The 26,504-nt window shown below is 64.9% G+C and overlaps 2 protein-coding genes across 6 annotated transcripts; both read left to right on the forward strand.

The window, feature by feature from the left end:
* The first annotated feature begins 358 nt into the window (after window positions 1-358).
* Window positions 359-17,267, forward strand: WIPF2 (WAS/WASL interacting protein family member 2). 4 transcript variants are annotated; one of them, XM_080369981.1, is made up of 9 exons: window positions 1,443-1,605; window positions 2,136-2,505; window positions 12,127-12,254; window positions 12,704-12,836; window positions 13,007-13,126; window positions 13,626-14,285; window positions 15,669-15,878; window positions 16,043-16,144; window positions 17,083-17,267. In XM_080369981.1, exons 3-9 carry the CDS (start codon window positions 12,189-12,191, stop codon window positions 17,121-17,123), a joined length of 1,332 nt encoding a protein of 443 aa, XP_080226107.1. In that variant the 5' UTR covers window positions 1,443-1,605; window positions 2,136-2,505; window positions 12,127-12,188; the 3' UTR covers window positions 17,124-17,267. The 4 variants fall into 4 exon arrangements, with proteins under 4 accessions (XP_080226109.1, XP_080226108.1, XP_080226107.1 ...); XM_080369983.1 differs by lacking the exons at window positions 1,443-1,605; window positions 2,136-2,505 and adding an exon at window positions 359-418; XM_080369982.1 differs by lacking the exons at window positions 1,443-1,605; window positions 2,136-2,505 and adding an exon at window positions 388-436.
* A 294-nt stretch (window positions 17,268-17,561) lies between these two features.
* Window positions 17,562-24,862, forward strand: CDC6 (cell division cycle 6). 2 transcript variants are annotated; one of them, XM_080369980.1, is made up of 13 exons: window positions 17,562-18,840; window positions 18,896-19,243; window positions 19,864-20,072; window positions 20,401-20,610; window positions 20,691-20,890; window positions 21,092-21,255; window positions 21,421-21,527; window positions 21,698-21,837; window positions 21,919-22,019; window positions 23,139-23,203; window positions 23,358-23,557; window positions 23,670-23,810; window positions 24,208-24,862. In XM_080369980.1, exons 3-13 carry the CDS (start codon window positions 19,874-19,876, stop codon window positions 24,295-24,297), a joined length of 1,617 nt encoding a protein of 538 aa, XP_080226106.1. In that variant the 5' UTR covers window positions 17,562-18,840; window positions 18,896-19,243; window positions 19,864-19,873; the 3' UTR covers window positions 24,298-24,862. The 2 variants fall into 2 exon arrangements, with proteins under 2 accessions (XP_080226106.1, XP_080226105.1); XM_080369979.1 differs by lacking the exons at window positions 17,562-18,840; window positions 18,896-19,243 and having other exon boundaries at window positions 19,638-20,072.
* The last annotated feature ends 1,642 nt before the right edge of the window (window positions 24,863-26,504 follow it).

Genomic DNA, 26,504 nt, shown 5'->3' on the forward strand with positions numbered 1-26,504 from the left:
TGGCGACGGCCAGGGGCCTGCCGGCCCTTCCCAACATGGCGGCGACCGGTGTCCTCTCGCCCTTCCCAACATGGCAGGCGGAGCTGCTGGCTGTAGCCGGGCCACCTCGGAGCTGGAGCGGCGGCTGGGCTGGCAGCGGGGGGTCGCTCCCCTGCGGCGCCTCGCTCCTCAGGCCGCCCGCGGAGCGCGGCAGTCCCGCCGTAGCGGGTGACCTTCCCAAGATGGCGGCCGCCGCGCCCTTCCCACCATGGCCGCTCGACCTCTCCAAGATGGCGCCGCGGTCGTGCCGCCCCGCCGGGCCCCGCCCACATCCGGTCCGTGCGGCGCAGGCGCAGGAGGGACGGCGGCCGCCATTTTGTTTGGCCGCGGCTGGAGGCCGGACGGCGCCGCGGGGCCGCGTTTCCGGGTGCGGCGGGAGGTAGGCCGCGGGCGGCGGGTGAGCGCGGGGGCACCGGGGCGGGCACGGCGGGGCCTGTGCGGGCCGGGGCCGCGGCCCTCCGTGGGCTCCGGCGCCTCGGGGTGGGCGTGCGGGGGGCCGTGCGGCTTGGCGGGGCGAGGGGGCCGGGGCTGCGCTGGGGTCTGTGCGGGGCCTGCTCTGGGCAGGGGGACGCGTCGGGGGCTGTTGGGGGGGCGCGGGAGGGCTGGGGTGGCCGTGGGTCCGCAGGGGCGGTGGCAGCGGGGGGCGGGGAGGCCGTGGGGCAGCGCCCAGGGGAGGCACCGGCGCTGCTGGCCGTGTCTGTGCTGGGGGGGTGTTGGCAGCGGGCCCCGGTGGCGGCGGGGAGGCTCTGCGGGGGTCCCGGGGAGAGCTGCTCCCCACTCCGCTTCTCCCCGCGTCACGGGAAGGTGGCCGGCGCGTTCGTCCCTTTGCCCCCCGTCCAGCGATGCTGACAGGGGAAACTCCGGGCCTGCGTGTGGGCAGCACCCGTGGGTGCCTCGGTTGTGTCCTTCGGGGGGGGGACGGGACACGGGGGGGACAGCGCTCCCAGGCACCGCCCAGGCCCAGGGTCCCCAAGCAGCGTTGCGGTCTGGTTGCTCCTCTGGGCCCGGTGCCGGCAAACCGCGGCCGGAGCAGCCTCAGGCTGCGAACACCCGAGCGCGGGGCAGCATCTGGCTGGGCAGCCAAGTGCTGCGAGTGCCGCGGTGGAGGCCGAGCTCTCCCTTCGGCTCTGGGTAAACACGGCTCCGCTGCGTGTTCCCCTTCCCACCCACGGAGCCTGCACGGCAGCGCCTGCCCCTGCCAGACACTGCCCAGGCAGCGTCCCAGCCTTGAGGACTGAATTCCTGCTGTGGGTTTTACGCTCTGGACCCCTCCAGAGCCCTGGTTGTAAGCACACAAATAAGCAGCTGATTGTTTTCTGCGTGTCCTTTGGGACAGAGGGAGCGCAGCAGCGCTGTGGCACGAGCAGCCGCAGCCTTCCACCCCCCTACCCTCCCCCTCCACGAAGACTCAGCAGAATTGATGTGGCTCACGCCTGGCCTTGAGTGCACAGCTGGCTCCGGCGAGCAGCTCTCGCCCACCCTGGCTCTCTGTTTGCAGGGTTCCCCGTGTGCCTCGATGTCCTCAGCCGCGACGTGGGAGGGATGCGGATGGGTTCAGGCTGCGGGGTACGTGCGCTGCATGGTGACGAGCCCAGCGAGCGGGCTGCATCCATGAGCCGGTGTGCCTGGACACCAAGCTGTGCCTCCTTGGGGCTCTGCTCTTGTTGAGGTGTCGCTTGTTTTAGCGTTTGTCCTGTCACGGAGAAGCTGCGCTGAGCCCGGACCTGGGGGAGGCAGTGGTCAGGGTGGGTTTGGGGCAGTGCAGGCTGAAGCCCCGGCGAGCCCAGCGCTGTGTCCTCTGAACCCACTTATTCTCCAAGCACTGCTCAGAGACTTTTAAGGGGTTTGCCTCGAGTCCCTGTTGCTGTTAGCCAGGGCTCCGCTGCAGGTACCCCCCCTGCGGTGAGTGGGACGGGAGCCCAGGCTGTGCCCACCCCCCTCATCTGCTTGGACTTGGGCAGCGTTTCTGGGGCCCGTAAGGTGGGATGCAGAGGGAGGAGATGCCGGCTGCCTCCTGACCCTCAGCTGACGGGTGGATGTTGGGTGCTGAGTGCCTCGTGACTGCCTTGCTCCGGTTTTTTTTTGCCCCACCTCAGCATCCAGGCAAGACGTCGGCTGGGAGCCACTTCCCCCACCCCGCTGGCCGGTAGGAAGGTGGCAAGGAGCCAGTGCAGCAGCGTCCTCGGGCCAGGTGGAGGCAGAGGTTTTGCATGAAAGTCATTTCAATGAACCACAGCCTGCACGCTGGGCTGAGCAGGAGCCCTTGGAGAGGTGCCGTGATCCCAAACCGGCCTTGTTTTACCTTTGGCAGACTTGGCCGCGGATGGGTGTCCGCCTGGGTTGCTCTAGCCTGGCCTGATCTCTGGTGCGGAGTGTCGCTGCCCCGCTGACGGCTGCCAGAGAGGATCTAATCTGACCTGACTCCTGCCTCCGCTGCCGAAGGAGGCGGCTCGGTTTGCAGATGAGGTGTGAATCCGCCTGGCCCTGGCTTGGACGTGCTCTCTGCGGCAAAGCTACCTGGCGAGTGCATCCTCCGCTCTTCGTGGCTTGGCTGCCTGTCTTCGTTCCTGCCTGTCTCAGCTTATTGAGTGTGTTGTGTCCCCAAGGTGTTTCGGCACTGCTGCTTCAGCTGAGCCTCCCCCCCCCCCCGTGCTGGGAGACATCCCCTCTTTGCACCTTGCGCGACGGCACCGCCGGTGCGGGCTGCCAGGCAGCACGGTGGCTCTCCCGCTCGCAGGCTCTCCCGCTCGCAGCCGTGCGTTGTTGCTGGAATGCAGAGGCAGAGCCTGTTTTCCCATGGCCGCTCCAGGGCTGGGAGCACAGACCCCTCTTTGTGCCGTGGAGGGCGAGGGAGAGCTTGGCTTCATCCCGCCGTGAACAAATGGGAACTGTCGGCCGTGGCTTGCCAAGCCGGTGCCATCCAGAGTGTGTGTCGTGCCCGGCGCCGAGTCGTGAGTGTGGCACGGAGGGGAGCGCGGCTGGCCGGTCACACCTTTACCACCACTGCCTGCCCCTCCGCCTCCCTGCCCCGTGGATTGGGTCTGTTTGGGTTAGTTTCTGCCGTGAAAAGTAGGTCTGTGGTTACGCGCTGTGGCAGATTGGCCGGTGCCGCCGACACGCGAGGGTGTAAAGCTTTCGGCTCCTGCAGCTGCAGGATATTAGACCCTGACACACAAGCCGCTGCGCAGAGTGCCGCTCTGCTGCTGTTAGATTTTCTGCTCTTGCTGAACGCATTCTCTCTGAGGTGAGGTGTGCTGGTTTCCCCCCCTACCTCCACCAGCACCAAGGTGACGGGGCATGTTCCAGGTCAGGGCTCGCTTCCCGCTTTGCTTTGCTTTAAAGTGCTGTTGTCGAGGCGCTCTGGTCCTTGTCTGACCTACTTACTTACATCTGGCTGCTTGGAAGGAAGGCAGATTTGCTCTGCCAAAGAAGTAGCTTTCTGTTGGGAAGCAAAGGTGGGAGGAGGGAACGGGGCGGGGGGGAAAGTGCCCTCCTGATGAAGGGCTGAGCATCCTGGGTTTCTCTTGCTCGTTTTCCCAGGGCAGCTCTGGCATGAGCGCAGCTCCCAGGGCTTGCTCCTCACTCTGATGTTACGAGGTTGGTTCAGAAATTAAATGGTCTTTTTCCCAAGCTGAGCTGGCTTTTTTGTCACTGGCCTCGAGGGGGGCTGCAGTACTGGGGGCTGAAACCTGCTGGGGGGATCTCCTGCAGGCTGTGGAGCTCTATGCCCCGGCATGGTGCTGGGGCTCGGGTGCCTTTCTGCTTCCTTGGGTCCATCCCCACTCCTGCATGGAGTCTCCCACATGCAGTATCAAACCCGTAGAGATTCCTGCTGCTCGGCAGGACCAGCTGCACCAGCCGGAGCCGCGGCAGCCCCGTGCCCTGGGCGCAGACTCTCCCTCCGGCAGCCCTGGGGCGGAGGCAGCTCGGGAGGGATGCTCGCGGGGAAGGGGGAGAAGCTGCCGGGCAGGTGCGGAGGGTGGCAGGGAGCTCTGCTTTCCCCTTTCCAGTGGGAGCAGGTGAGGGAGGTTGCAAATGCTGCTTGGCAGAGCTCGCTCGCAGCATGGCCCCCGGGCAGTCTGGGCCGTGGGGAGACGTGGGCATCATGCGGGGCCCTGCGCCCCAGGACGCTGCTTGCTGGGGTTTGGTGCTGCTGCGCTCGAGTGTCCTTGTCGGGTCTGACCTGCTGCCGTGGCGCTCCTGCAGCGATGCACGCTGTGCTTGCTTGCGCCCAGGGCCTGTCTCTGCTTTGGCCAAAGCAGTCGGGCACCTTCCCTGCAGGGCCGGTGGTGGTTCCTCCTGGAGGTGTGGGGGCTTAAAGCTTCCCTGGGCTGGGCTGGGCTCGGGGTCGACAGCTGGGGTGTGCCTGCGGCTTCGCCTGGGAGCGAGGGGGTTGCATCTGCAAGGACCACCCGACCCCATTGCCGAGTCTCTCTGTCACACTCTTTTACTAGATCACGTCTCAAAGCAAGCCCTCCTCTCCCTCTGCGCCGGCTGTAAATTTGCAGCGTGTTCTTGGCACCTACCGACCTGAAAATCAGCCGAGTGTGGATCCGACTGTGCGGAGAACTCGCTCTGACGGGGCTTGGCTCGCTTTCCCCTTGGCATTGACACAGGCGCTTCCTTCGTGCTCTTACACCTCCTGCAGCTGCGGCTGTCACAGCGAAGGCTGGTGGGGCTGGGCCCTCGCCGCCTTCGGCCTCGTGCCCCAGCCAGGCCTCCGCTTGCCTTAAGCCATCCTGTCGATCCTACGGTGTGGATTGGCCCCGTTGGTAAGGTTTCTGTAGCTTTAGGGTCTTGCACAAGCCTCAAGTGTATACCTGTGTCCCGAGATAACACTTAAGCGTTGGGCGTTCTATGGGAGCTCGTCAGTTTTCTCCTAATGACTTGGGGTGCAAACTCGGTTGCAGGAAGGATGCGTTTCTTTAGCCAATTCGACTTTTTAGAAGCAGTCAGCAGTGGTTTTCCTAGTGCCTGCTTCCTCTCTGCGAGGTCGCTGTGGCTTTGGGGTGGTTCGGGGTGACTTTATTCCGCGGCGGGGACTGCACCCTTCCAGCAGGCACCTCCCGACAGCACCCAGCGACTTGCACTCTGCCTCGGTTACTTGTCCTGTGTATTCTGGATTGTGAGTCGGCGCATCTCTGCTTGGCCTTTGCCTAGGAAAACCCTGAGAATACTTGGCCGAGTTTTGTGGAACAGCAGGAGACCTTGCGCTCCAGCCCGGCTCCGCTTGTCTCCTTCGGGGCTGCTTCCCGCAGCCGGGCTCGGAGCAGCGCTTGCAAAAGAGTCGGCGTGGGAGGTGAGCGAGCAGGCAGAGCCCCAGCACCTCTGGCCTGCAGGAGGGGGGTGGCAAAAGGGACCAAAGGTGGAGGTCTCTGCCCTCAGCCTCCCCGCAGTCCTCGTCAGCAGATGACGAGGGTGGGAGCCTCAGGGATGCCTGGCCGGAGGTGGGAGAGACCCCAGCAGGGGACAAGGGCCGGAGGGCTAGCTGCCAAGGAGGCTCCTGGCCAGGGCAGGGCAACCAACCCAGCCCTGGGTGCTGCCTTGCTGAGCGAAGGGGCCGAAGGGCCACAGGCAGAGCAGGAGGGTGGCTGCTGCGGGGTACGGCGGGGTCTCGGCCTTAAGCCGCGTGTTTAAACACAGGCGGAGGCTGGTACGGGGGTTTAAGCTGGAGCCAGCCCTGCGGTACTTTAAGGGCATGGTTATTCTCCATCCAGGCTCTTGAGCAGAGCCGACCTCCAGGCAGCGTGTGTGTGAGTGTAGCTCATGGGTTTTCCACCGATATTTTTTATTTTTTCTTCACGGTTATAACCAAACTTTCTGGATGGGGGCCGGGGGACCAAGCAGAGGCTTTTTTCCTAAGATAGCCGCGCAGCCCGTTCGGTCTCGGGGCGCGGTGAACCTCTCGCAGAGGGGCTGTCTGCTGGGCCCGTGTGCCTGGGCAGGGCCACCGCTCCCGAGGGACAGAGGAGGAGGAGGAGGATGCAGAAATGTCAGCCCTTCAGCGCCGGCCTGGCGTTGCGTCGGCTGAGAGGGCGGGTTGGTTCGGTGCCAACCACTCGGATGTCGGGGTGAGCCTGGCAGAAGAGCTTGGCTCAGGGTTTTGGTTTGAAAGCGTGGCCTTCAGCGGGGTCCCGTCCAATTAATGTGCTTTTTTTGGCAGAAGGTTTCACCTGGACCATTTTGCCGTCCCTACCTCGTGACTCAGACCAGCATCAGTAGACGGCTGCGGCAGCTGACGGCGTCAACTCAGGGTGGCAGGCTGGAGCTGGAGACTGGGTGCCTGCTCCCGTGTAAGGCTGGCTGGTGCTGTAAGCTCTGCCCGCCTGGTGCTGTTTTACAGATAACTTTGCGTGCTCTGGGTTTGGACTGACGGTTGGCGGGGTGGGCCTGGCTCTGCGCTGGTACCGCGGGCAGCCTCAGCCTGGTGGAGACCAAAGACTGACGCTGCGCCGGGTTTGCTGTGCGGGGAGCCTTAGATGCAGCTGCCTCTGAACCAGCCTGGTATGAGTGAGCCCCGGCACTGCTGGGGGGCTTTAAAAAGCTCTTGGAGGTGGCTGGAGCTCTTCTCTGCTCCTCGTCCTGCTCGGAGCAGCCTGAGGCCACCGGTATTTTCCTTGCTGCCTTAGCTCCCAGCTCTGTCAGCTCCAACGTGCAGGCTTCATTTGCTCTAAACGTGCAGACGGTGTTTGGAGCCGACGGTGAAGGGGACGGTGCATTGTTGGCAGTCGATAAAAAGGCATTTTAATCTGACCTCTAGACTAACACCACCAGGCTCAGGAGCCGCTTTCCATTCAGCGGCGTATTGTTCTCTGCGAGGCGTGGGCTGTGCAGCACGTTATTCCCAGCCGTGGGTCACCGTCAAAGCAGCCGGGAAGTCCCTGCGTCTCCCGCTGCTTCCTCCCGCTGGAACAATCGGAGATGTCCGTCGGAGAGCGGTGGTTCAGAGCGGTTCCTGCCCAGTCCCCTCGTGTGCCACCTCTCCCTCCCCGGCTTCCTTTCCCTTCTCGCCTGGCACATGGGACAGGGAGAGGCAGGGAAGTCTGTGGGCCCTCCTGGGACAGGCTCTTCCTGCTCTTCCCTTGGCTGCAGCCTAATGTCGGGACACGATTCCTTGCTCCTGATTAAAGGTTTCCTCTGCCAAGTGCACCGAGCTGAGCTGGGTGGAAAGCTGCTAAAGGACAGCCCCGACTCCGGGGTCCGATGGTCGGGGCTGGGGAAGCACCAAGGGCTGTGGAATTCGGCCCTGAGGCATTAGAAACTTTTGTGTTCGGGGTTTTGTTAAAAATGCATTGTCAGTGACCGTGGGTTGTTAATAATTCACAGTGAATGTCTGAGTCCCGCGGGGCTGGAGTGTGTCTGTCTGTCTGCACGCAGCGATGCACCAGCTCTTTGAGACGCTCCAAATCGAGATGGCAGCTCACTCTCTTAAAGCATGCTGATACGATTTTAAAAGCCTGAATGACCTTAAATCCTGTGATGGCTGTCTTTCAGGATAAATTATTTATGTCGCATCTTCAGTGCTGCCGAAGCCCTCGCTCCTCAGGAACGGGCAGAAATGTCAGGCTTTGGAGGACAGGCTCTGAATTTGGAAGGGCTGCACTCAGGGTAATGAGGAACTGAGGGTTTGGATGGGAAGAGGTGGAAGATAAAGGCGCCCTGCGAGGCGGGGTGGGAGGGAGGGTGTTTAAGAGGTCCAGCCTTGGAAGTCGTCCCCAAACCGGTGCAGCCACATTCTGCAGCCGACATCAGAGGGCTGGAAATTCCTCTTGATCTGCAGTTCAAAGCCGCTGCCTCCCTGAGGATGAAGCGCTTCATCTCGGTTTTGCAAATGCGGCCTCGCCGCAGCAGCGAGTGTAGCTGTGAAATACAAATCCGCCCCAGCGCCCAAATCCCCCTGAAAAGCGAGGAAACGCGCTTACTGCGTCTGAAGGTCACTGCTGCCTGTCCTGCTAAAAAAGCAACCCCCCCACCCCGAGGGATGAGCAGAATCCAGGGCTGCTTGCTGGAAAAGGCATTTCATTTCCCTTCACGGCGAATGGGGACTTGAAAAACACCTAAAAAATCCAACCAACCGACCTCCTGAAAACCGTGGCGCGTAGTCCAGGCCAGATCTGGCTAATTCAGCTGTTTTACAGGAGAGAGGGGCTGCTGAATGGCACATCCTGGGCTTTTAACAGTGTTTTGAACCCAGGGTTGGCAGGGGAGTGCCAACTCAAAACGCTCCAGGATCTTCCACCATGGTCAGTGCCACCATGGGGCGAGGGGTCTGCGGTGCCGGTGACACCCGGCGTGGCTGCTGGGAGCAGCTTTCTGCAGGGTCACCTCGATTTTAGTGAGCCCGCTCTCCTCCAAAGTGATAGCTTTTCACACGTCGCCTTCCTCCTGGTTTTCTCACAGCTTTCTTGCGTTTTGTTTTTTTTTTTTTTCATTTTAAAAGGAAAGCTAACGTGCAAACCTGCCCCTCCCGGCTTAACCGAAGACAAGCTCTCCTCTGCGCTTTGATCTAGCTGTGTCTCTCTCGCCACCCCGATTCAGGTCTTTCAAACCACTTTCCCTGCAAGTGCAGGGAGCTGCCGTGGCGGCATATGGAGCTCTCAAAGGCTCAGATCTGGCTTGGTGAAAGGATCCCTGGTAACGAAGAACAAAGGAGAAGAAATGCAGAGAAGTCGGCTGTCGGAGCAGCATTGTTTTAAAGGGCATGGTTTCCGTAAGGCATACGCCAGACATTAAGGGGTGGTAAGCAGAGCTGGGAGAACCCCCTCCTTTTTTTTTTTTTTTTTTTTTTTCCTGGAGGATTTAGCTTGCGTCTCCCTAATCTTTATCAGCTGTGTCTGTCTTCATGAACATTAAAGATCTAGGCTTTATTTTAAAGACAGACACAAATCACTCCAGCGTTCCCACCCAGAGGTCTCGGCTTTTCTCATGGTATGAAATAAGCAGCAGCCGCCATGTGCTGAGTTCGGTGCCTCTTGATTTTGGTTTTTCAATGTGACCTTTGCTGTTAATCCACAACCTGAATGGGGCCGTGTGCTGAAACGAAATGACCTGTTTCTCGGGAATTCAGCTCCAGTTTATCCTCAAGCTGCTTTAGCTTAAACTCTTCTCTCCCCTCCTCTCGCTCTTCTAGGTCAGAGCCTTTATCTGAATGCGGGTTTCGGTGCAGCACTAGTTTTAAGGGCATGTTAGATACGGGGAGGTAATGACTCATGGTTTTCTTTGTAGAGATACCCCTCTCCTCCCCTGTGTTTACAGGAGGTAACGTCGCTCTGGGATTGTCCCTAGTCGCTCTGCCTGATGTGGGGCTTACGTGGGGAGCAGCAGGGCAAAGAGGGGGACCTGAGCAGCGTGCTCCCCTTGCAGACGTGGCACTGCCTTGTTTTCTGACAGCCAACAAACCCCTGTCCGCCCGTCTGTGTGCAGCGAGGCGGCGTGTCCCTGTCGCAGAAGTATCTGAAGGGGCTCCTGTGACCCCCCACGTGCTGTCGAGGTGCAGAGCTGGGTGGGGAGTGTCACCCCGTGAGTAACCAGCTGGAGCAGGAGCGTAACGGGCAGACGATGTGTGGGTGTTTTCTGTTCCCATGGATCAGGAGCAGAGGTGACGGCCCGCAGCGCTGGCACCGCTCCTGTGCTGGCTCAGGCCTGTGACACATGAGACGGAGTCAGGAGTCTCATTACCTGACACGTTTCTCAGCTGTATCTCTGCTAATTACCTCCAGCTGCCGGTGTTCAAACAAGGCCGGGGCTCTCCTGCCTGTCATGCCACGACGCCATCACGCCGTCCCCCGACGTCACGCTCTGCCCTGGCAGCAGCTCGCGCCGTCCTGGCCCTGTGGTCCCGCTGCAGGGTGGGCAGGAGCACAGGGGAAAAGCGCTCCTGTTGCAACACGTCCTGGCAGCGCCGGCGGGTCCCAGACGAGCGCATTATGAGCCGTCTCTGATCTTGCTTTGGTGGGAAAGGTACAGGCCAAATGGGTTTGCTGGGCTTTGTTCCAGTCTGCAGAGCAGCCTGGCTTGGTGGGGCTGCAGAAATCCGGGGATTTGGGCTTTTTTGTGTGAGGCCTCGAGGTTGGTCTGGAGCAAAGTGGCACTTGGAGGTGTCAGGGGAGGGTTTTCCGGGAGGCAGGAGTGAGCTGGCGTCCCTGGCCTCCCCAGTGGGGTGGGCAAGGGCCTGCTGAGTCCCGGTGGGTTCGAGCTCCTGCAGCTCCCGGCTCCACAGAGGTGTGGCTGGTGCCGCCGGAGAACTTGCCATCTCGAGTGACTTTAAAAAGGCCAGAAGATAGAGGGAGGGATGTCTTCCCAGAGAGAGGGTGTCTGTAGCTGAGGAGTTTCTCACTCGGTAGAGGAGCTGTTTTTAATTAAAAGGCAGTTTACTTATTTCTTTTCCTGAACCGCAGAGAGCTGGTGGTTCGCTTGAGGGCAGGGGAGCCGCTGGCATCGCAGAGATGCTGCTGGTCCATTTCTCCTGTTCTCACACCTCTGCCGTGATGGGGAGTGGGAACGTCACATGTGAGGATGGGCCAGGTCTTCTTCTGGCTTCCACGTACTGTAGCATCAGTAAATTGTGGTTTTTCTAGTAGAAGGCGAGTCTTAGAAGGGATCTGGATTTTAATAGCTGATACAAACCATTTCAAAGGTCGTGGGCACCTGGGTTTCAGTGCCTGGGTCGTCAAGAAACTTTCACTGTCGTGGTGGATGTGTCTGTGACCTCTCTGGTCGCCTGCCCCGGAGGTCAGGGATCACAAGTCGGAAGCTGCAGGTGTGAAACTGCCCTGTTCTTACCTCGGGTTGGTATTGTGGTCCCCTTTAATGGTTAGGGAACAGGTTTTCCTGGGGGAAAGACATCTGCGGTCCAGAAAGGGGCATTTATCCCCTGCCTTTTGGCCTGCCCTGGGCACCCGAAACTCCCGGGGTGGCGAGTGAGGCCTCCAGTCATCACATTCCTATTCCCTGAGCCGGTGCTGCCGGGACAGCCCTACCTGCCTGCTGCTGTCAGAAGCACGAGCTTGCCAGGGGCCCATCCTGTGATCTCCTGGTGATTCAGGTGCCTTTTCCTGTCCCTGCTTCCTCTGTGCTCCATCTCCGCTGCCAACCGGAGCTGCCGGGCTCCGGGGACCCCGACCTGTGCAGGCTGGGAGCCGTTCCGGGTAAGCCGTGGTGCGGGACGGGCTCCTTTTGCGCTTGTGATGCGGTGAGTTGAAATCTAATCAGGCCGATGTTGGTAAAGCTCGTTTTGCTGCTGCTTGGACAGCTTGGAGGGGGGCTTTGGAGCTGTGGGGCTGTGGGAATGGCCGTTCTGGGTAAGCCGTGGTGCGGGACAGGTTCGTTTTGGGCTTGTGATGCGGTGGGTTGAAATCTAGTCAGGCCGATGTCGGTAAAGCTCGTTTTGCTGCTACTTGGACAGCTTCAAGGGGCGCTTTGGAGCTGTGGGGATGGAGCAGGGCGCAGCCAGCCTTCGGGTGTTGGGATGTTGGAGGATCGGAGGGGTTGGGAAAACCTGCCTCATCTGTCAGGGCTGTTTGGGGGCGGGAGTGATTCTCCTTGTGCCACAGGACAGCACCGTGCCGCTTCGTCTGCCTTCTGCTTGGTGATCCGTCTGGCAGATTGAACGGCGTTCGTGGCCGGAGGGACCTGCTGGGGACGCGTGCCAGGGCTGGCCGTGGTGCCTGCTGACGGGCTGTAGGCTGTGGGCTCCTGTCGCGCTTCCACGTGAGCAGCCTCCGGCTGCAGATAAAGGAGCTGGATTGATGGAGCAGGATTAGCTTGGCTGGGTTTTCTCTACTGAGCGAGGCGGTCGTGTGAAAAGTGTCCTGGGTTTCAGCAGCAGGCTCTGTGCTGGGGTGGGGGCCCTGGAAATTTGGGGTGGGGGATCCTGCTGGCTCCCACCTCTGGGACCTGCTGCTCTGGAGTCTTGGGAGAATCTGGAGACCCTGTTGAGCCAGCCGGGAGAGAACAGCCCCAGCCCCTCTCTGCTCCGTGTGAGCTCCAGGCCCAGGGCACTAGCGCGCTAGCCTGGGGCCATGTTTCTCGGTGGCCAGTTTGCCAGCTTTCCCTTCCAGTCCCTGACCGCTTCCTCCCTTCCCGCAGGCATGAGTGACCGGGCTAGCCCCCAGCACTGAGCCGCCGGAGCTGCTGGGAGCTGGGCCAGGATGCCGATCCCTCCTCCCCCACCGCCGCCGCCGCCTGGCCCCCCGCCGCCTCCTACCTTCAGTCAGGTAGGGTTGTAGGGTGGGCAGGTGGCCCGTCTCCGCATGGTGCCGCTTGCCAGGGGCTCCTCTGTTGTCTCTGGACCTCCTCAAGTCCAACCTACGAGAGCGTCAGGTGGGCTGTGGGGCTGCGCCTCAGTTCCCCTTGCAGCAGAGGAAGGGCCTGCGCTGTGCGTTAGGACCTTCTGCTCCACGATGGCCTGGAGCGGAGAGCGGGGGGTCTCCCACGTGGTTGTAACTGAGCTGAGCCTGGGCTCTAGGTAGGACGGGGTCTCAGCCTCACTGTAGAAGAACAGCGTGACCTCCTGGGGCAGCCCCCTCTCTCCATCGGGAAAAGAGCCCCCGGAGAAGGCTGTTTGCCAGCGGGGGGTGGGAGTGCTTCTGGGCTCAGCGGAGTGGGAAGGTGGATCGGGATGTCTGTGCACAGGCGAGCTGCTGAGCTGCTTCTTAATCTCCAGGCAAACACAGAGCTGCCGAAACTGAGCCGAGAGGAGCAGCGAGGCCGTGGGGCCCTCCTGCAGGACATCTGTAAAGGGACCAAGCTAAGGAAAGTGACGCAAATCAACGACCGGAGCGCACCAATCCTAGAGAGTGAGTACCCACCTGGCCTGCACCCGGGAGGCCCTCAGCCCCACGCCGGGTGCTGCCGTGCCCTTCAGGATGGTTTCTGGGCTGTCGCCCATCTGGTTTCCAGCAGCTCCTCGTTGGAGGAGCTGATAATACCAGGCTTAACCTCCCTGTCCCTGTCCCTCTCCTTTCAGAGCCCAAGGGCAGTGGTGGTGGCAGCTACAGCTCTAGCTCAGCTGCGATCCAGGCAAAGGGCGGCCTCTTCCAAGGCGGTGTGCCCAAGCTCAGACCCGTGGGGGCGAAGGACAGCTCAGGTAATGGCCCCTGTCTGTGGTTTGCACGGAGGTTCCCTGGGAAGGCTCCCGAGCAGGAGGGGGTTGAGGATCTTGCCGTGTTTGCTTGGGAATTTCAGCTGGGTAGAGGCAGGGACCCCCACATCAACACGCCACGTGTGGCCGCAGGCAAGCTGCGCGCTCTGCACACCACAGCGTCCCATGACACAAACCTCCTTGGAGGGCCCAGGAGTCGTGTGTGTTGCTGAACGTTTCTTTCTGCTATTTTCTGTGGCAACCTGCCTTCCAGCAAGCCAGAGAGCGAATAGCAGTGGTGAGAGAGGAGCTGTGTGTGGCTGAGCGCGGTGCCAGCTCCCTGCCTGTGCCAGACAGCGTTCCGCACGGTCTGGCCCTCCTCGGCCGAGCGGGCAGGCTGCCCCGCGCTCTGCGCAGGCTCGGGGACCGAGCGCCGCACGTCGCTCTCGCCGTCTTCCCGGCCCGTGCCGTGCCTGGCCAGTCACTCTGCTTTCCTTCACCGCAGACAGCTCCAGTAAGCAAACCCTGCAAGTCCCCGGCTCCAGGGCAGCCGCCCCCAGGCCCCCGGTGCCGGCCAGCAACAGCCGACCTCAAGATGATGCTGACAACAGCCGGGGCTCTCCGCCGGAGCTGCCGCGCACGCAGAGGCCCTCCCTGCCGGATCTCTCCCGGCCCAACACCACCAGCAGCACCGGCATGAAGCACAGCTCCTCCGCCCCGCCGCCTCCCCCGCCGGGACGCCGTGCTGCCGCCCCTCCGGCCCCCCCGCCGGCGCACAGCGCCAAGGCCTCTTCCTACAACCGAGAGAAGCCCCTGCCGCCCACCCCGGGACAGCGACTGCCCGTGAGCAGGGACGGACCCCCTGCTCCACCACCCATCAAGCCCCCTCCCTCCCCAGTCAGTATCCGAACGGGGTCGGGGGCTCAGAGCCAGTCTCTCGCCCCCCCGCCGCCCCCTTATCGGCAACCCCCCGGTGTCCCCAACGGCCCTTCCAGCCCCATCAACGAATCCGCCCCAGAGCTGCCGCAGAGACACAACTCCTTGCACAGGAAGACGCCGGGCGCTTTGCGGGGTCTGGCACCACCACCACCTGCTTCAGCCTCCCCGTCTCTCCAGAGCAGTCGCCCCCCTCCGCCGGCCAGAGACCCCCCCAGCCGGGGAGCAGGTAAAAACCGTTCGCTCTGCTGAGCCTGGCTCCGTTGCACCCAGGAGCGGCCGTGGTGGGTCAGGCTGCGGCCACCTGCCCGTGGGGTCTTTGGTGTCTGGAAGCAGATGCTGGGGGAAGAGTCAGTGCCGGGGCGCAGTGGCGCTTCTGCACGTGGCAGCCAGCGTAGGGGTTGAGCCAGGGGCAGTAGCTGGACTGTCATGTTTAATACGTGTCCTTGGTCCTGTCCTTTGTTTGTTTGGCTCCTTTCAGGCCTGATGTTGGCAGGGGGTTGCGGCTGGGCAGCTCCTGCCCGTGAGGTTGCTGTGTCCTCCCAGGGTGGGAGGTCAGAACGTGGTGGAGCCAGAGCTGTGCATGCTGTGGTTGCTCCCCGTGAGCTTCCTAAATGTCACTGGGGTAGCGACAAAAAGCTGTGGCAGAGAAGGAAGAAGCCTTTCCCTTGGCGGTGCAGCCAGACACCCTCGCTCAGCCCTGGGGAACAATCCTGCTCCTCTCCGGGCTGCTTTTGGCACTGCATCATTTGGAGCACAGTTGGCAGTGAAGGCTCTGTCACCTCTGGTGCAGGCATTTTGGTGGCAGGCACCACGAAGAGGGGTGACTTCGTGAGAACCACTAGCTGTTGCCCCCCTGCACATGGAGCTGGGTGTGAGCATGTCCCTGCTGCCAGGAGCGGTGACAGCTTTGCCCCGGTGCCCCCCCCCTGCGCTCCTGGGCTCCGCGTCCAGACCACAGCTCCCGCCTGGTCCCCTGCCAAGCCGCTCTGTCCTTCCGGCCCTGCCAGAATCTCTCCTTTGAGTTACAGCTGGGGATCTGCTCTGTTAGTCTGTGTGTAATTAGCTTAATGAAGAGCATGAACTGCCACTGTGCGTCTGTGGGAGGCTGGGCAGGAGCGAGAGGTGGGTTGGAGGGGCCCTGGGTCCTGTCGCTGCCTTGGCGGCCGTGTGGACGCAGCTTCCCAGCCCGGCCAGGCTGCATCTTGGCTCCATGTGGAGCCGCTGCCCTCAAACCCCGGTGTGTGCAGGCTCGGAGCTGGTCCTTGGACCCCTTCTCATGCTGAAGGTGACCTGGGTCGTGCTGGGGCTGGAGCAGCCCCCCTGGGGGTGGGCGGGGAGCCAGCGGGGAGCAGGCTGGCCAGTCCCCTCCGCTGCAGCTGACGGGAGGAATGCAGATGTCAGGAGCGAGCAGGAAATCTCTGGGCGCTCGTAGGAGCATCCCTGGGCGGCCACTTTGGCCGCTGGAGCGACCTGGCTCAGCAGCTGGCCTGGAAAGCTACCTCGGAGGATGTCCTTGGCCCCGCTGCCGGAGGGAGGGTTTGCCCTGGGGATGCCGTGCCTTGGCAGGCTGCGGTGGGCCGTGCCGGTGCTGACCCAGCTCTCCTTGCAGCTCCGCCACCCCCTCCGCCGATGCTGCGAAATGGGGGGCGTGACGCCCCCCCACCCCCGCCCCCCTACAGATTGCATGGTTCTGCCGAGCCCCCGAGCCGAGGGAAGCCGCCACCACCGCCCACAAGGACCCCGGCTGGGCCACCACCGCCGCCTCCACCGGTGCGGAACGGGCACCGGGACTCCATCTCCACCGTCAGAGCGTTCCTGGGTGAGTGGGACCCCGGGCACGGATCTGTGCTCGCTGTAGCCGCTGCTGTCCTGGGGGGCTGGAGCTGGGGGGAGCCCCCAGTGTGCAGCCAAGCCCTTCAGCTTTCGCTGTGCTTGTCGGAGCCCCCCTCGCTGACCTGCCCATTTCTCCCCCCTTCTCCGCAGATGACTTTGAATCCAAATACTCCTTTCACCCTGTCGAAGACTTCCCAGCCCCAGAAGAATATAAATACTTTCAGAGAATCTACCCCAGCAAAACAAACAGAGGTAAGGGAGGAGGAGGGGTCCTCGTGGCTGGTGCTCGAGTGTGGCAGGAGGTGACAGCAGTGACAGCTGCTGCCTTGTTTGCTCAGGCTGGATCACGTAGGGGCTGGTGTGAGCCGCCCCAGGCTCCTGATCACGTCCTTCCCCATGCAGCAGCGTTGCCCGGGGGCCTGCACACGCTCCCTGGAGCCCCCAGGGCAGCCTGCTGCGCTTGGGGGGGGGGGGGGGCCTGAGGATTTGGGCTGTGAGGGGGGGCCCCGAGGGTTTGGGCTGTGCCTGCGTCCCGTCCCACCTGCCCCCTCTTCTGCCTGCTGAGCCTGTGCAGAGAAATGCCGCAGGGCTCGTTCCTGCCTGTGCTCAGCACCTTTGGTGCTGGAGCGGTTACAAAACGACCCCAGCAGCCGCCCCTGTGGCCAAAGCTGGTGTTGGGCAGGGGCTGGGGGGGGGGGGGGGTGAAGAGCCCCCCAGTGCATCCCAGTACAGGCCTGACTGGTGTGGCCCTGAGCAATGGTGCTTGGACCTGGCGCTGGCGGCACAGCACAAAGTGCCCTTGCTGCGCCGCTGCTGCGCGTCAGCCTTGCGGATCCTGGAGGAGACTCCGGGGAGAATGGGATGCTCGTTTATTTTTAGAGCGATGAATGTTTAATGTGGATTTGAAAAGCTCTGAGCTTTCCATGCGTGCTGCAGCGGCTGGTTTTGAGTCGCAAATCCCAGGCTCCAGATCTCTGCAGGGAGTATGCTGGGGTGGGGGTGGGGGGGCTGCTGGCTTGAGGATGTGGAGGAGGGAAGGCAGACGTGTCGGATCCTGCTCTGCGGAGCACCGGGGTGCTGATCCGCTGAACTGGTGCTGGTGGCTTCCAGCGTGTGCCAGCAGCACGGGGCGCGCCGTGCCCACCATCTCTGTGCAGGTTCTGGTTTCAATGGTCTTTCTTGTCTTTCAGCTACACGTGGGGCCCCCCCCCTGCCCCCCATCCCCAGGTGAAAGCGGGCTGCACAGGCGGATTGTTCCTGAGCAGAGAGACGGACCTCCTCCCCCTTCCTCAGGCGGACCCTCCCCACCTCCCTGCCCCCCAGGATCCTGCATGAGAAACTTCCAGCGTCTTTGGTTTTCCCAGCTGCACCAGGACGAGCAGATACCTGCAGCCCAGCTCTCTCCGCCAGCCCACCCTCATCTATGCATCTCCCCCGGGACTCGGGGACCTTGCTGGCAAACCCGCCTGGGTCCTTTCCTCCTCGTTTGTCGCAGATCCCGGTTCGGGCCAGGATCCCGCGTCCAGCCGCAGCCTGGGAGCCAGGCGCGAGGACTCGGGGCAGTTGGGACCGGAGGTGGCTCAGTGCCCGATCCCTCGGGGCTGGGGCAGAGCGAGGGCTCGGAGAGGAGCTGGGGTAGGGCAGGGGGTGGATGCGCTGCGTGATCACCGGCTGCGCCGGCGGTGGAGCGAGCGGGAGCTGGGATGCACCGGCGGAGCCTCGTTACTCCGGCGCAACCGATTGCTTTTTTGCACAGGAGCCAGTGGAGGAGCAGGGGGGTGACCGGGACCATCCAGGGAGACCCCCACAGCCCTGGGCAGGGGCTGGGGGCTGCGAGGTGGCTTGAAGCTGGGGGGGGACGACACCCCCCTTTCTCTGCTCCCACCCCCCACACCCCCCCGGCAGCATCACCCCCCAAACCCACCGCAGCCTTTTCACACCACGGGGTTTTGATGGGGCGAGGAGGCGCCCGGCGGCGGCACCCCGGCTTTTAACGCTAAATCACCAAACTTCGAGCATTTTAACGGGAAGACACTAATTATCCGTGGAGGAAACCGGGGGTGGGGTGGGGTGGTGGTTTGTTCTTTTTCTTCTGTGGCAGGGGGGGAGCGTGGGGAGGGAGCTGGGGCCACGGCCCCCGCGCTGGGGGGGCTCCGCTGACGTTTTGCCTTACACACTCCCCTGTCCGACTGTTGGTACCGGGCTGGATTCTCTGTATTTACTCGCAGTACCGGGGTGGGCTGGACATTAACCGTAGTTACTGATCTATTTTGTACGTTGTAAAAAGCTTGTACTATAGGAGGAAGGTGGGCTCGCTGCGGGGGTACTAAACCCTCCCCTCTAACTGTTTTGGGGGATTATTTTTTTTTTATTTTTATTTTTTTTAAAAGAAGATGGAAACTTGCCCTGTTGAGGCTGGAGCCAGGCAGCGCACAGGGCAAGGGATGCGTGGGTGGGGGGTGGGGGTGTTTCTCTGGAGGATGAGCCCCCCGTCACCCCCCCAGTGCTGCCTTTTTTGGTTTAAATAAAGGTAAAACACGGTTCTCCCCGAGCGCCAGCCCCTCCTGGGGCGTGAGGGGCTGTTTTAAGAGGGAACAGAATAAAAACAGAGGAGCTTGAAATTCCATTTAAATAAAAGTAATAAAGATACACGACTCTTCAGGGGCACCGGCTGGGGGCGGCTGGAGGAGGGGGGAGGTGCAGGGGAGCTCTGCGCCTCCCTAAGGACCCCCCCCCCTTTTTTTTGGGGGGGGGGGTGATGGGCCAGGGCGCTCTGCTTGCAGCCAGGCTGGTACTGGGAGGCCTGAGGAAGGTGGGATGGGAGATGCTGGGGGCACTGGGAGCGCTGGGGAGGCAGGGCTGGGGGTACTAGTGAGGCTGGGCTGATGGCACTGAGAGCGCTGGAGGGACAGGGTTGGGGGCACTCGTGGCGCTGGGAGGCAGGGCTGGTGGCACTGGGATGGCAGCGCTGGGAGCAGTGGTGGCACTGGGAGCGCTGGGGAGTCAGGCTTGGTGGTACTGGGAGCGCTGGGCTGGGGGTATTGGTGACGCGGAGCGCTGGGGAGGTAGGGCGGGGGGCACTGGTGGCATTGGGCAGGCGGGGCTGGTGACACTGGGAGCGCTGGGGACACCGCGAGATCGCGGCCCCGCCCGACTACGCCTCCCGGCGTGCCCCGCGCTCCCTCGCCGATTGGTTGCTGGGCGACGGCCCCTCCTCCGGCCGCGGCGCTCGGCGTAGGGCCTTGCGATTGGTGGCGGCGGCGGGCGGTGCAGCCAATGGGGCGCAGGGGGCGGGGCCGGCTCAGCCTGGTGGCGGGAAATGCAGAACTAGGGCTGAGTTGGCGCGAGAAGGTTGTGGGGGCGGCGGCGGCGCGTGGGGGGCCGGGGGGCGGGGGTCTGGGGGGGGCCGGGATTGGGGGAGGGGGGCACGGGGGGGGGCTGGGGTGAGGGGGGGGTTGGGGGGAACCGAGGCGAAGCGGGGGGCGCGGGAGTTTAGGGGCGTCTGAGGTGAGGGGGGAGCATGTGCTGCCGGGGAGGGGGGCTGTGGTGAGGGGGAGCGCGGGGGTCTTGGGGGATCCGGGCTGGGGGGGGGGGGGGCACCGGGGTCTGGGAGCGTCTGCGGTGAGGGGGGAGCACTGGCGGCCGAGGAGGGTTTAGGGTGAGGGGCGGCACGGGGGTCTGGGGGGATCCGGGCTGAGGGGGGGGCACGGGAGCTGGGAGTCGGGGTACGGAGGGGGGAGGGGCACGGAGGAGGAAGGGAGCACGAGAGGCTGGGACACGGGTGGGCGAGTGGGGGGCCGAGGGCTGGGGGGTGCAGCCTGAGCGGGGGCAGGGGTTATCAGGAGCAGAGATGTGGGGCAGAGCAGGCCCATGGGGGGTGGGGGATGCAGGAGAGGGTTGAGTGGGTGCAGATGGAGATGTGGGGCTGGGACCCTTGCCCCGCCTGACCGATGTCCCTGCTCCACCCGCAGCCCCCCCACCATGGCCAGCAGCAGCCCCCAGTGCCAGCCCACCATCAGCTTCCCCCGCCGGCGCAGCGCCCGCTGCCTCGCCAAGAGCACCGAGCCCACCGCCCTGCGGCTCTCCCCCTACCCCAGGGCCACGGACCCCGGCCGGGCGGCGCTGGCCACAAGCTCACCCTGGACCAAAACGCCGCCCCTGAGCCCCTGCAAGCGCCTGGGTGAGCCCTGCACCCCCGTCCCCGCCCCCTCCCCTGGGACCCCCCGGGATGGTGTGGGGGGCACCCCTTCCCCAAGAGCTGCTGTGGGGCTGGGGCAGGCAGCGTATCGAGCTCCGTCCCATCCCTCGCACGGCTGCGTTTGGGGCTTTGCCTGGTTGCAAGACGAAAATCTGCTGGTGGGGTGGGTGACACCATGTGACAAGTGGCATCTTGCCAGGATCGGGCCTTTGGGGGCGGGGGGTGTGTGTGTGGCACCATGTGACATCTGGCGTCTTGCCAGGATCAGGCCCACCAGCTCGGCCACCCCGCTGATCCGTCTCTTCCGCAGGTGACGACAACCTCTGCAATGTCCCCCACGCGCTGCCCTGCTCCCCGGCCAAGCGCAGTAAGGAGAACCAGGGGCGCCGCTTGCTCTTCAAGACCCCCCCAGCCTCCCCCCAGAAGTCCAGCAGCCCAGGGGCATCCCCGCAGAAGGGGGGGGAGGAGACCCCCCAGAGGTGCCGGCAGCCTGCCCGCACCCGGCTCTTCAGGCAGGGAGGTGAGTGTGGTCAGGGGGGCACCAGGGGGGTCCTGGCAGCACCATGAGCCCCCCGTGACCCCCCCCTCTCCCCGACGCAGGCACCTGCTACCTGCAGGCGAAGCGGGTGCTGCACACAGCCATGCCCGACCGCCTCCATGCCAGGGAGAGGGAGATGGGCATCATCCGGCAATTTCTGCGGGATCACGTCCGTGGGTGCCAGCCTGGCAGCCTCTACATCTCTGGAGCCCCTGGGACAGGGAAAACAGCCTGTCTGAACCGCGTCCTGCTCGACTGCAAGGTGCGCCACGCCGGGGGTCCCGGCAACCTCTCAGGAGTGGGGCAGACCCCCGTGGGGGGGTGGGGGCAGAGGTGCCTGTTTTGGGGGCGCTGGCGCAGCAAGCCGGTAGGGAAATGGGGCAGGGGGGCAGCACTGCTGCGGTGCCAGCTCAGGGGAGGGGGCAGCAGTTTGTGGCCGGTGTGACGCTCCTGTCGCTGGCAGGATGAGCTCGCCAGGAGCAAAACCGTCGTCCTGAACTGCATGTCGCTGAGCAGCCCGCAGGCCGTCTTCCCCGCCGTGGCGCAGCAGCTGGGCCTGCCCGTGGCCACCGGCCGCGAGGGCGTGCGGAGGCTGGAGAAGCAGCTGACGGCCGCGGGGCCCATGGTGTGAGTTCCTACCTGGGGCTGGGGGGGTCCCCGCTCGATGCCCCCAGCGTGGCCAGCTGGGAGAGGTGGCCCCAGCAGCGGCTTTCCCCTCTCGGGGGGGGCTGCGAAGGGGCTGCGGGGGTGTGGGCAGAGCCGGGGCTGATCCGGGCTCCCTGTTCCCTGCAGCCTGCTGGTGCTGGACGAGCTGGACCAGCTGGAGAACAGGGGGCAGGATGTGCTCTACACCCTCTTCGAATGGCCCCAGCTGCCCGGCTCCCGGCTTGTCCTCGTGGGTGAGTGCGCGGCAGCGTGGCGCTGCCCACCCCGGTGACCCTCCCTATTTAGGGGGCTGATGGGGGGGGGGGGGGGAGGGGAATTGCCTTTGCAACCCCCTCCTGCCCACCCGCTCCCTCCTCGGGGCACAGCCCTCCTCCCTCCCCTCCTCACCCCGCTGTGCCCACAGGGCTGGCCAACGCTCTGGACCTGACGGACCGCAGCCTGGCGCGGCTGGGGGCCTGGGTGGCTGGTGGCCCCCGGCTGCTGCACTTCCCGCCCTACACCCGGGAGCAGCTCGTCGTCATCTTGCAGGAGCGGCTGGGGCAGGTGGGGACGTGGGGACACACACAGGGTGGGTGACAACGCGGGGTGGCTCGGCAGCGCTGATGGTGTGCGGTGCCTCGGCAGGTGGCTGGTGACCCCGTCCTGGATGCCGCCGCCATCCAGTTCTGCGCCCGCAAGGTCTCTGCAGTCACTGGGGACGCTCGCAAGGCCCTGGATATTTGCAGGTCAGTGCCGGTGCTGCGGCTGGTGGCCCTTGCGAGCTCTGTGCCGTGGTGCCGCGGCCGGTGGCCCCTGTAAGCTCTGTGCCAGCGGTGGCTGTGCCGTGGTGCCGCGGCCGGTGGGCCCTGTAAGCTCTGTGCCAGCGGTGGCTGTGCCGTGGTGCCGCGGCCGGTGGCCCCTGTAAGCTCTGTGCCAGCGGTGGCTGTGCCGTGGTGCCGCGGCCGGTGGGCCCTGTAAGCTCTGTGCCAGCGGTGGCTGTGCCAGTGGTGCCGCGGCCAGTGGCCCCTGCGAGCTCTGTGCCAGCGGTGCCCATGTGGTGGTTCCCGTGCCGGCAGCGCCCATGGCAGTGGTGCCACGGCCGGTGGCCCGTATGAGCCCTGTGCCGGTAGTGCCTGTGCCGTGGTGCCACGGCCGGTGGCCCGTATGAGCCCTGTGCCGTGGTGCCGCGGCTGGTGACCCGTGTGAGCCCTGTGCTGGCAGTGCCTGTGCCATGGTGCCGCGGCCAGTGGCCCCTGCAAGCTCTGTGCCAGCGGTGCCCATGGCAGTGGTGCTGTGGCTGGTGGCCCCTGTGAGCTCTGTGCTGGTGGTGCCACGGCCGGTGGCCCCTGCAAGCTCTGTGCCGGCGGTGCCCATGTGGTGGTTCCCGTGCCGGCAGCACCCATGGCAGTGGTGCCGCGGCCGGTGGCCCATGTGAGCCCTGTGCCATGGTGCCGCAGCTAGTGGCCCCTGCAGGCTCTGTGCCAGCGGTGCCCATGGCAGTGGTGCTGTGGCCGGTGGCCCCTGTGAGCTCTGTGCCAGCGGTGCCTGTGCCGGTGGTGCCACGGCCGGTGGCCCCTGTGAGCTCTGTGCCAGCGGTGCCTGTGCCGGTGGTGCCACGGCCGGTGGCCCCTGCAGGCTCTGTGCCAGCGGTGCCTGTGCCGGTGGTGCCACGGCCAGTGGCCCCTGCAAGCTCTGTGCCGGCAGTGCCCATGGCAGTGGTGCTGTGGCCGGTGGCCTGTGTGAGCCCTGTGCTGGCAGTGCCTGTGCCCGTGGTGCCACGGCCGGTGGCCCCTGTGAGCCCCGTGCCGGCGGTGCCCGTGCCAGGGCGGCCGCTCTGCCCGACGCTCAGGGCTGTCTCTCCCCAGGCGCGCCGTGGAGGTGGTGGAGCTGGAGGTGCAGAGCCAGACCCTGCTCAAGCCGCTGCCCGGTGGTGAGTAGCTGCTGCCGGCTGCCGCGCCGGCACCAAAACCCTGCGTGTGGCACCTCCGGGCTGGGGTCCCTTTCTGGGGCACCTGCTCTGCGCTGCCACCCACCCCTATTCCTCGTCACCCCCGTATCTCCTGCAGCCCTATCTGTCCCTACAGGTGACTCCCCGGTGTCCCCTGTCCCCAAGCGCGTGGGGCTCCCGCACATCTCCCGTGTCATCTCGGAGGTGTTTGAGGACCGGCTGGTGGCGGGCGGCCGTGGGGTCCGGGATGCCTTCCCGCTGCAGCAGAAGGTGCTGCTCTGCTCCCTGCTGCTGCTCACCCGGCGCCTGCGTGCCCAGGAGGTGACACTGGGGAAGGTGAGTGGCAGTGGGACCCTCTCAGGGCTGGATTTGGGGGTCTGGGGGGTGCCCCTGGGGTCTTCCCTTTGGATGCCACGCCATGGCGTAATGCCCGCCCTGCCTTCCCCAGCTCCACGATGCCTACAGCAAGGTCTGCCAGCAGCAGCAGCTCCCTGCTGTCGACCAGGCTGAGTGTCTGTCCCTTGTCACCCTCCTGGAGTCACGCGGCGTCCTTGAGCTGAAGAGGGCCAAGGAGGCCCGGCTGGCCAAGGTACCCTGGGGGGCAGTGGGGCAGGGGTCTGGGAGTGGGGCAGGGGTCTGGGAGCGGGTCAGGGGTCCGGCGGGGGTCCAAGAGCAGGACAGGGGTCCAAGAGCGGGACAGGGGTCTGGCAGGGATCCAAGAGCGGGACAGGGGTCCAAGAGCGGGACAGGGGTCTGGCAGGGATCCAAGAGCGGGACAGGGGTCCAAGAGCGGGACAGGGGTCTGGCAGGGATCCAAGAGCGGGACAGGGGTCCAAGAGCGGGACAGGGGTCTGGCAGGGATCCAAGAGCGGGACAGGGGTCCAAGAGCGGGACAGGGGTCTGGCAGGGATCCAAGAGCAGGGCAGGGGTCCAGGAGCGGGGCAGGGGTCCGGCAGCACCGTGCTGAGCCGCTCTCTTTCCCCCAGGTCTCCCTGAAGATGGAGGCGGCGGCGGTGGAGCACGTGCTGCAGGACGTGGTGCTGGTGGGCAGCATCATGGCCCAGGGGCTGCGCTAGCCCCCGGCAGCCCCCTCCCCACGGCCCCTCGGGGCGGGCTGGGCGGGCGCTGCCCTGGGTGGGATTTTTGGCGTGTGCGTGGTTGGGCTGGGCTGTGCCAGGAGCAGGAAAATGGCTCCAAGAGGCCTCGGCCCTTGTTTGTTGAGTCCTGCCCTGGGGCTCTCAGTCTGGGGCAGTTTTATTATTATTATTATTATTATTATTTTATCATTATTATGATTATTCCTTCTGCGCAGCTGGAGGCGAGGCGGGAGGCTGGCACCCACCCCAGCCCCTCCGCAGCAGTGGCCGTGGCCTTGGGGGAGCCCCTGGCCCCACTCCCACCCTGGCACGCGTGATCCCGGGATCCTGTGTTGATCCCGGGACCCGGCGTTGCTCCCTGGAGCCATGGCCGCGTTTGCCCCCGGCTCGTTCAGGGCCCGGGGACCCCCCCCCCAGGCCCCTGGGTGCAGCAGGGAGGGTCCCAGTGTCCCTGTGCGCTCGGTGCAGGCTGTGCCCAGCCGCAGGGTGGGGTGACAGCGGGGTCCCCCCCATCTCCTGGTGTTAGTAAAGTTGTTCTGGGTCAGCGCTGGCTCCTGTGTCTGCTCCCCTCCCCCCTCCTTGTTCCTTCCCTGCCCCGGGGCTGGGGGCGCACAGCCCTGGTCCCCCCCTCCAGCCCCTCTGGCCTCCCGGGCTGCAGCCCCCCGGCTCTCCCCCCAGCTCCTGGCCCCAGCTCCTCCGCTCGTAATTAATGGATGCTTTGACCTAATTTTGCAGCTTGCCTGGCTGGGGGGGCCCAGGCAGGCGGGGGAGCGGGGAGGGGCTGGGGCTCCAGCAGTGCCCCACAGCCCACCATCGCCCCCCACCCTGGCCATCGCACCCCACCGTGTCACCCAGGCCCCCCGGCTGGGGCTGGGGTGCCGGGTGTAGGGGCAGGGTGGGGTGCCTGGGTCCCCTCTGTGCCTCAGTTTCCCCATCGTGGCTCTGGCCCTGTGGCTTGTGGGGTGCCCCCAGTGTGGGGACATCGGCCGTGTCCTTCCCCTCGGCACCCAGTGCCAAAGCAGAGCCCGGCGAGGGGGCTGGATACCACCGCCCGACTGGGCGCCCTGGTGCAGCCTCCGGTTCCCACCCTGTGGTTTGGCACGCCGGGGCACTGGCTGGCCCTGCCGGGCCGGGGACACCGTGGGGTCGGGGCAGCGGCCGCCAGCTCCTTCCCCGGCTGCCGTTTGCCCTGGGAAGCAGTGGGGAAACTGAGGCAGGGGCGGCGCGGCGGGGCCGGGGGCAGCTGGCAGCCCCAGCCAGGCCCCGAGTGCGGCTCAGCCATCGCCGCCGCGGGGCTATTTATAGCCAGAGCTGCCAAGTGTCGGACGTGTGCGGCGGCACGGAGGGGGCAGCGGGTTCAGGCCAGGCTGCGCCCACTCTGTTCTGTGTCCCTGTCCCCTCACCGTGCCATGGGGCTGAGCGGGGACCGTGGTGCTGCCACCCCTCACCGGGCCGTGGGGCTGAGCCAGTACCGGCATCCCCACACCTGCGGGCAGTGCTGGGCCGGGCATGGGGTGCCAGCCCCCTGCCCCCCCCCAAGCTCCCCACACCCCCCAGGCCATGGCGGCTGCACCCTGCCCTGTGCCAGCCCCGTGGCTGTGACGCAGCCCCACGGCACGAAGCCACGGCACATGGTGACGGTGGCCGGAAGGAAGCGGCTGGCAGCGTGTGTGACCGCAGTGACGTGGCGGTGACGCAGGTGGGCACCGTGGTGCCCCTGTCCCCACATTGCTCCCCCCCACCCCCCAACCGCTCCATCCCCGGCCCTCCCTGAGCCCACCGTGATGCTGGGCAAGGTGGCAGCTGTGCCAGTAGGGCAAGGGGGGCCTGTGCCAGACTGGCCAGACTGGGCGTCCCACTGGAGGGTCCCCAGTCGTGGCACTGTCCCCAGGGTGGCGAGTGGGGAGGGGGCCAGCAGGGTGGCACGGGGACACGGGCGTGCGGCTCCCGTCACCGTGTCAGCCCGCCGGGGCGCCCACGGCCACATCGGCCCCGACTCCGCTCTCTGCCGCAGTGGATGAAAAATCGATGGCGCAGATGGATTCAGCCGCGTGGGTGCCGGAGCTCCCGCCGGAGCCGTTCATCACCGCCCGGTGAGGGGCTGGCAGCGCCGCAGCGGGAGCCCCACGGCTCGAGGACATCACCGCTGTCCCCAGGACACCGCGGCGGCCTCGTGCCGAAGGCGG

Source organism: Falco punctatus (assembly GCF_963210335.1).
Source record: "Falco punctatus genome assembly, chromosome: 19".
NCBI classification, from domain to species: domain Eukaryota; kingdom Metazoa; phylum Chordata; class Aves; order Falconiformes; family Falconidae; genus Falco; species Falco punctatus.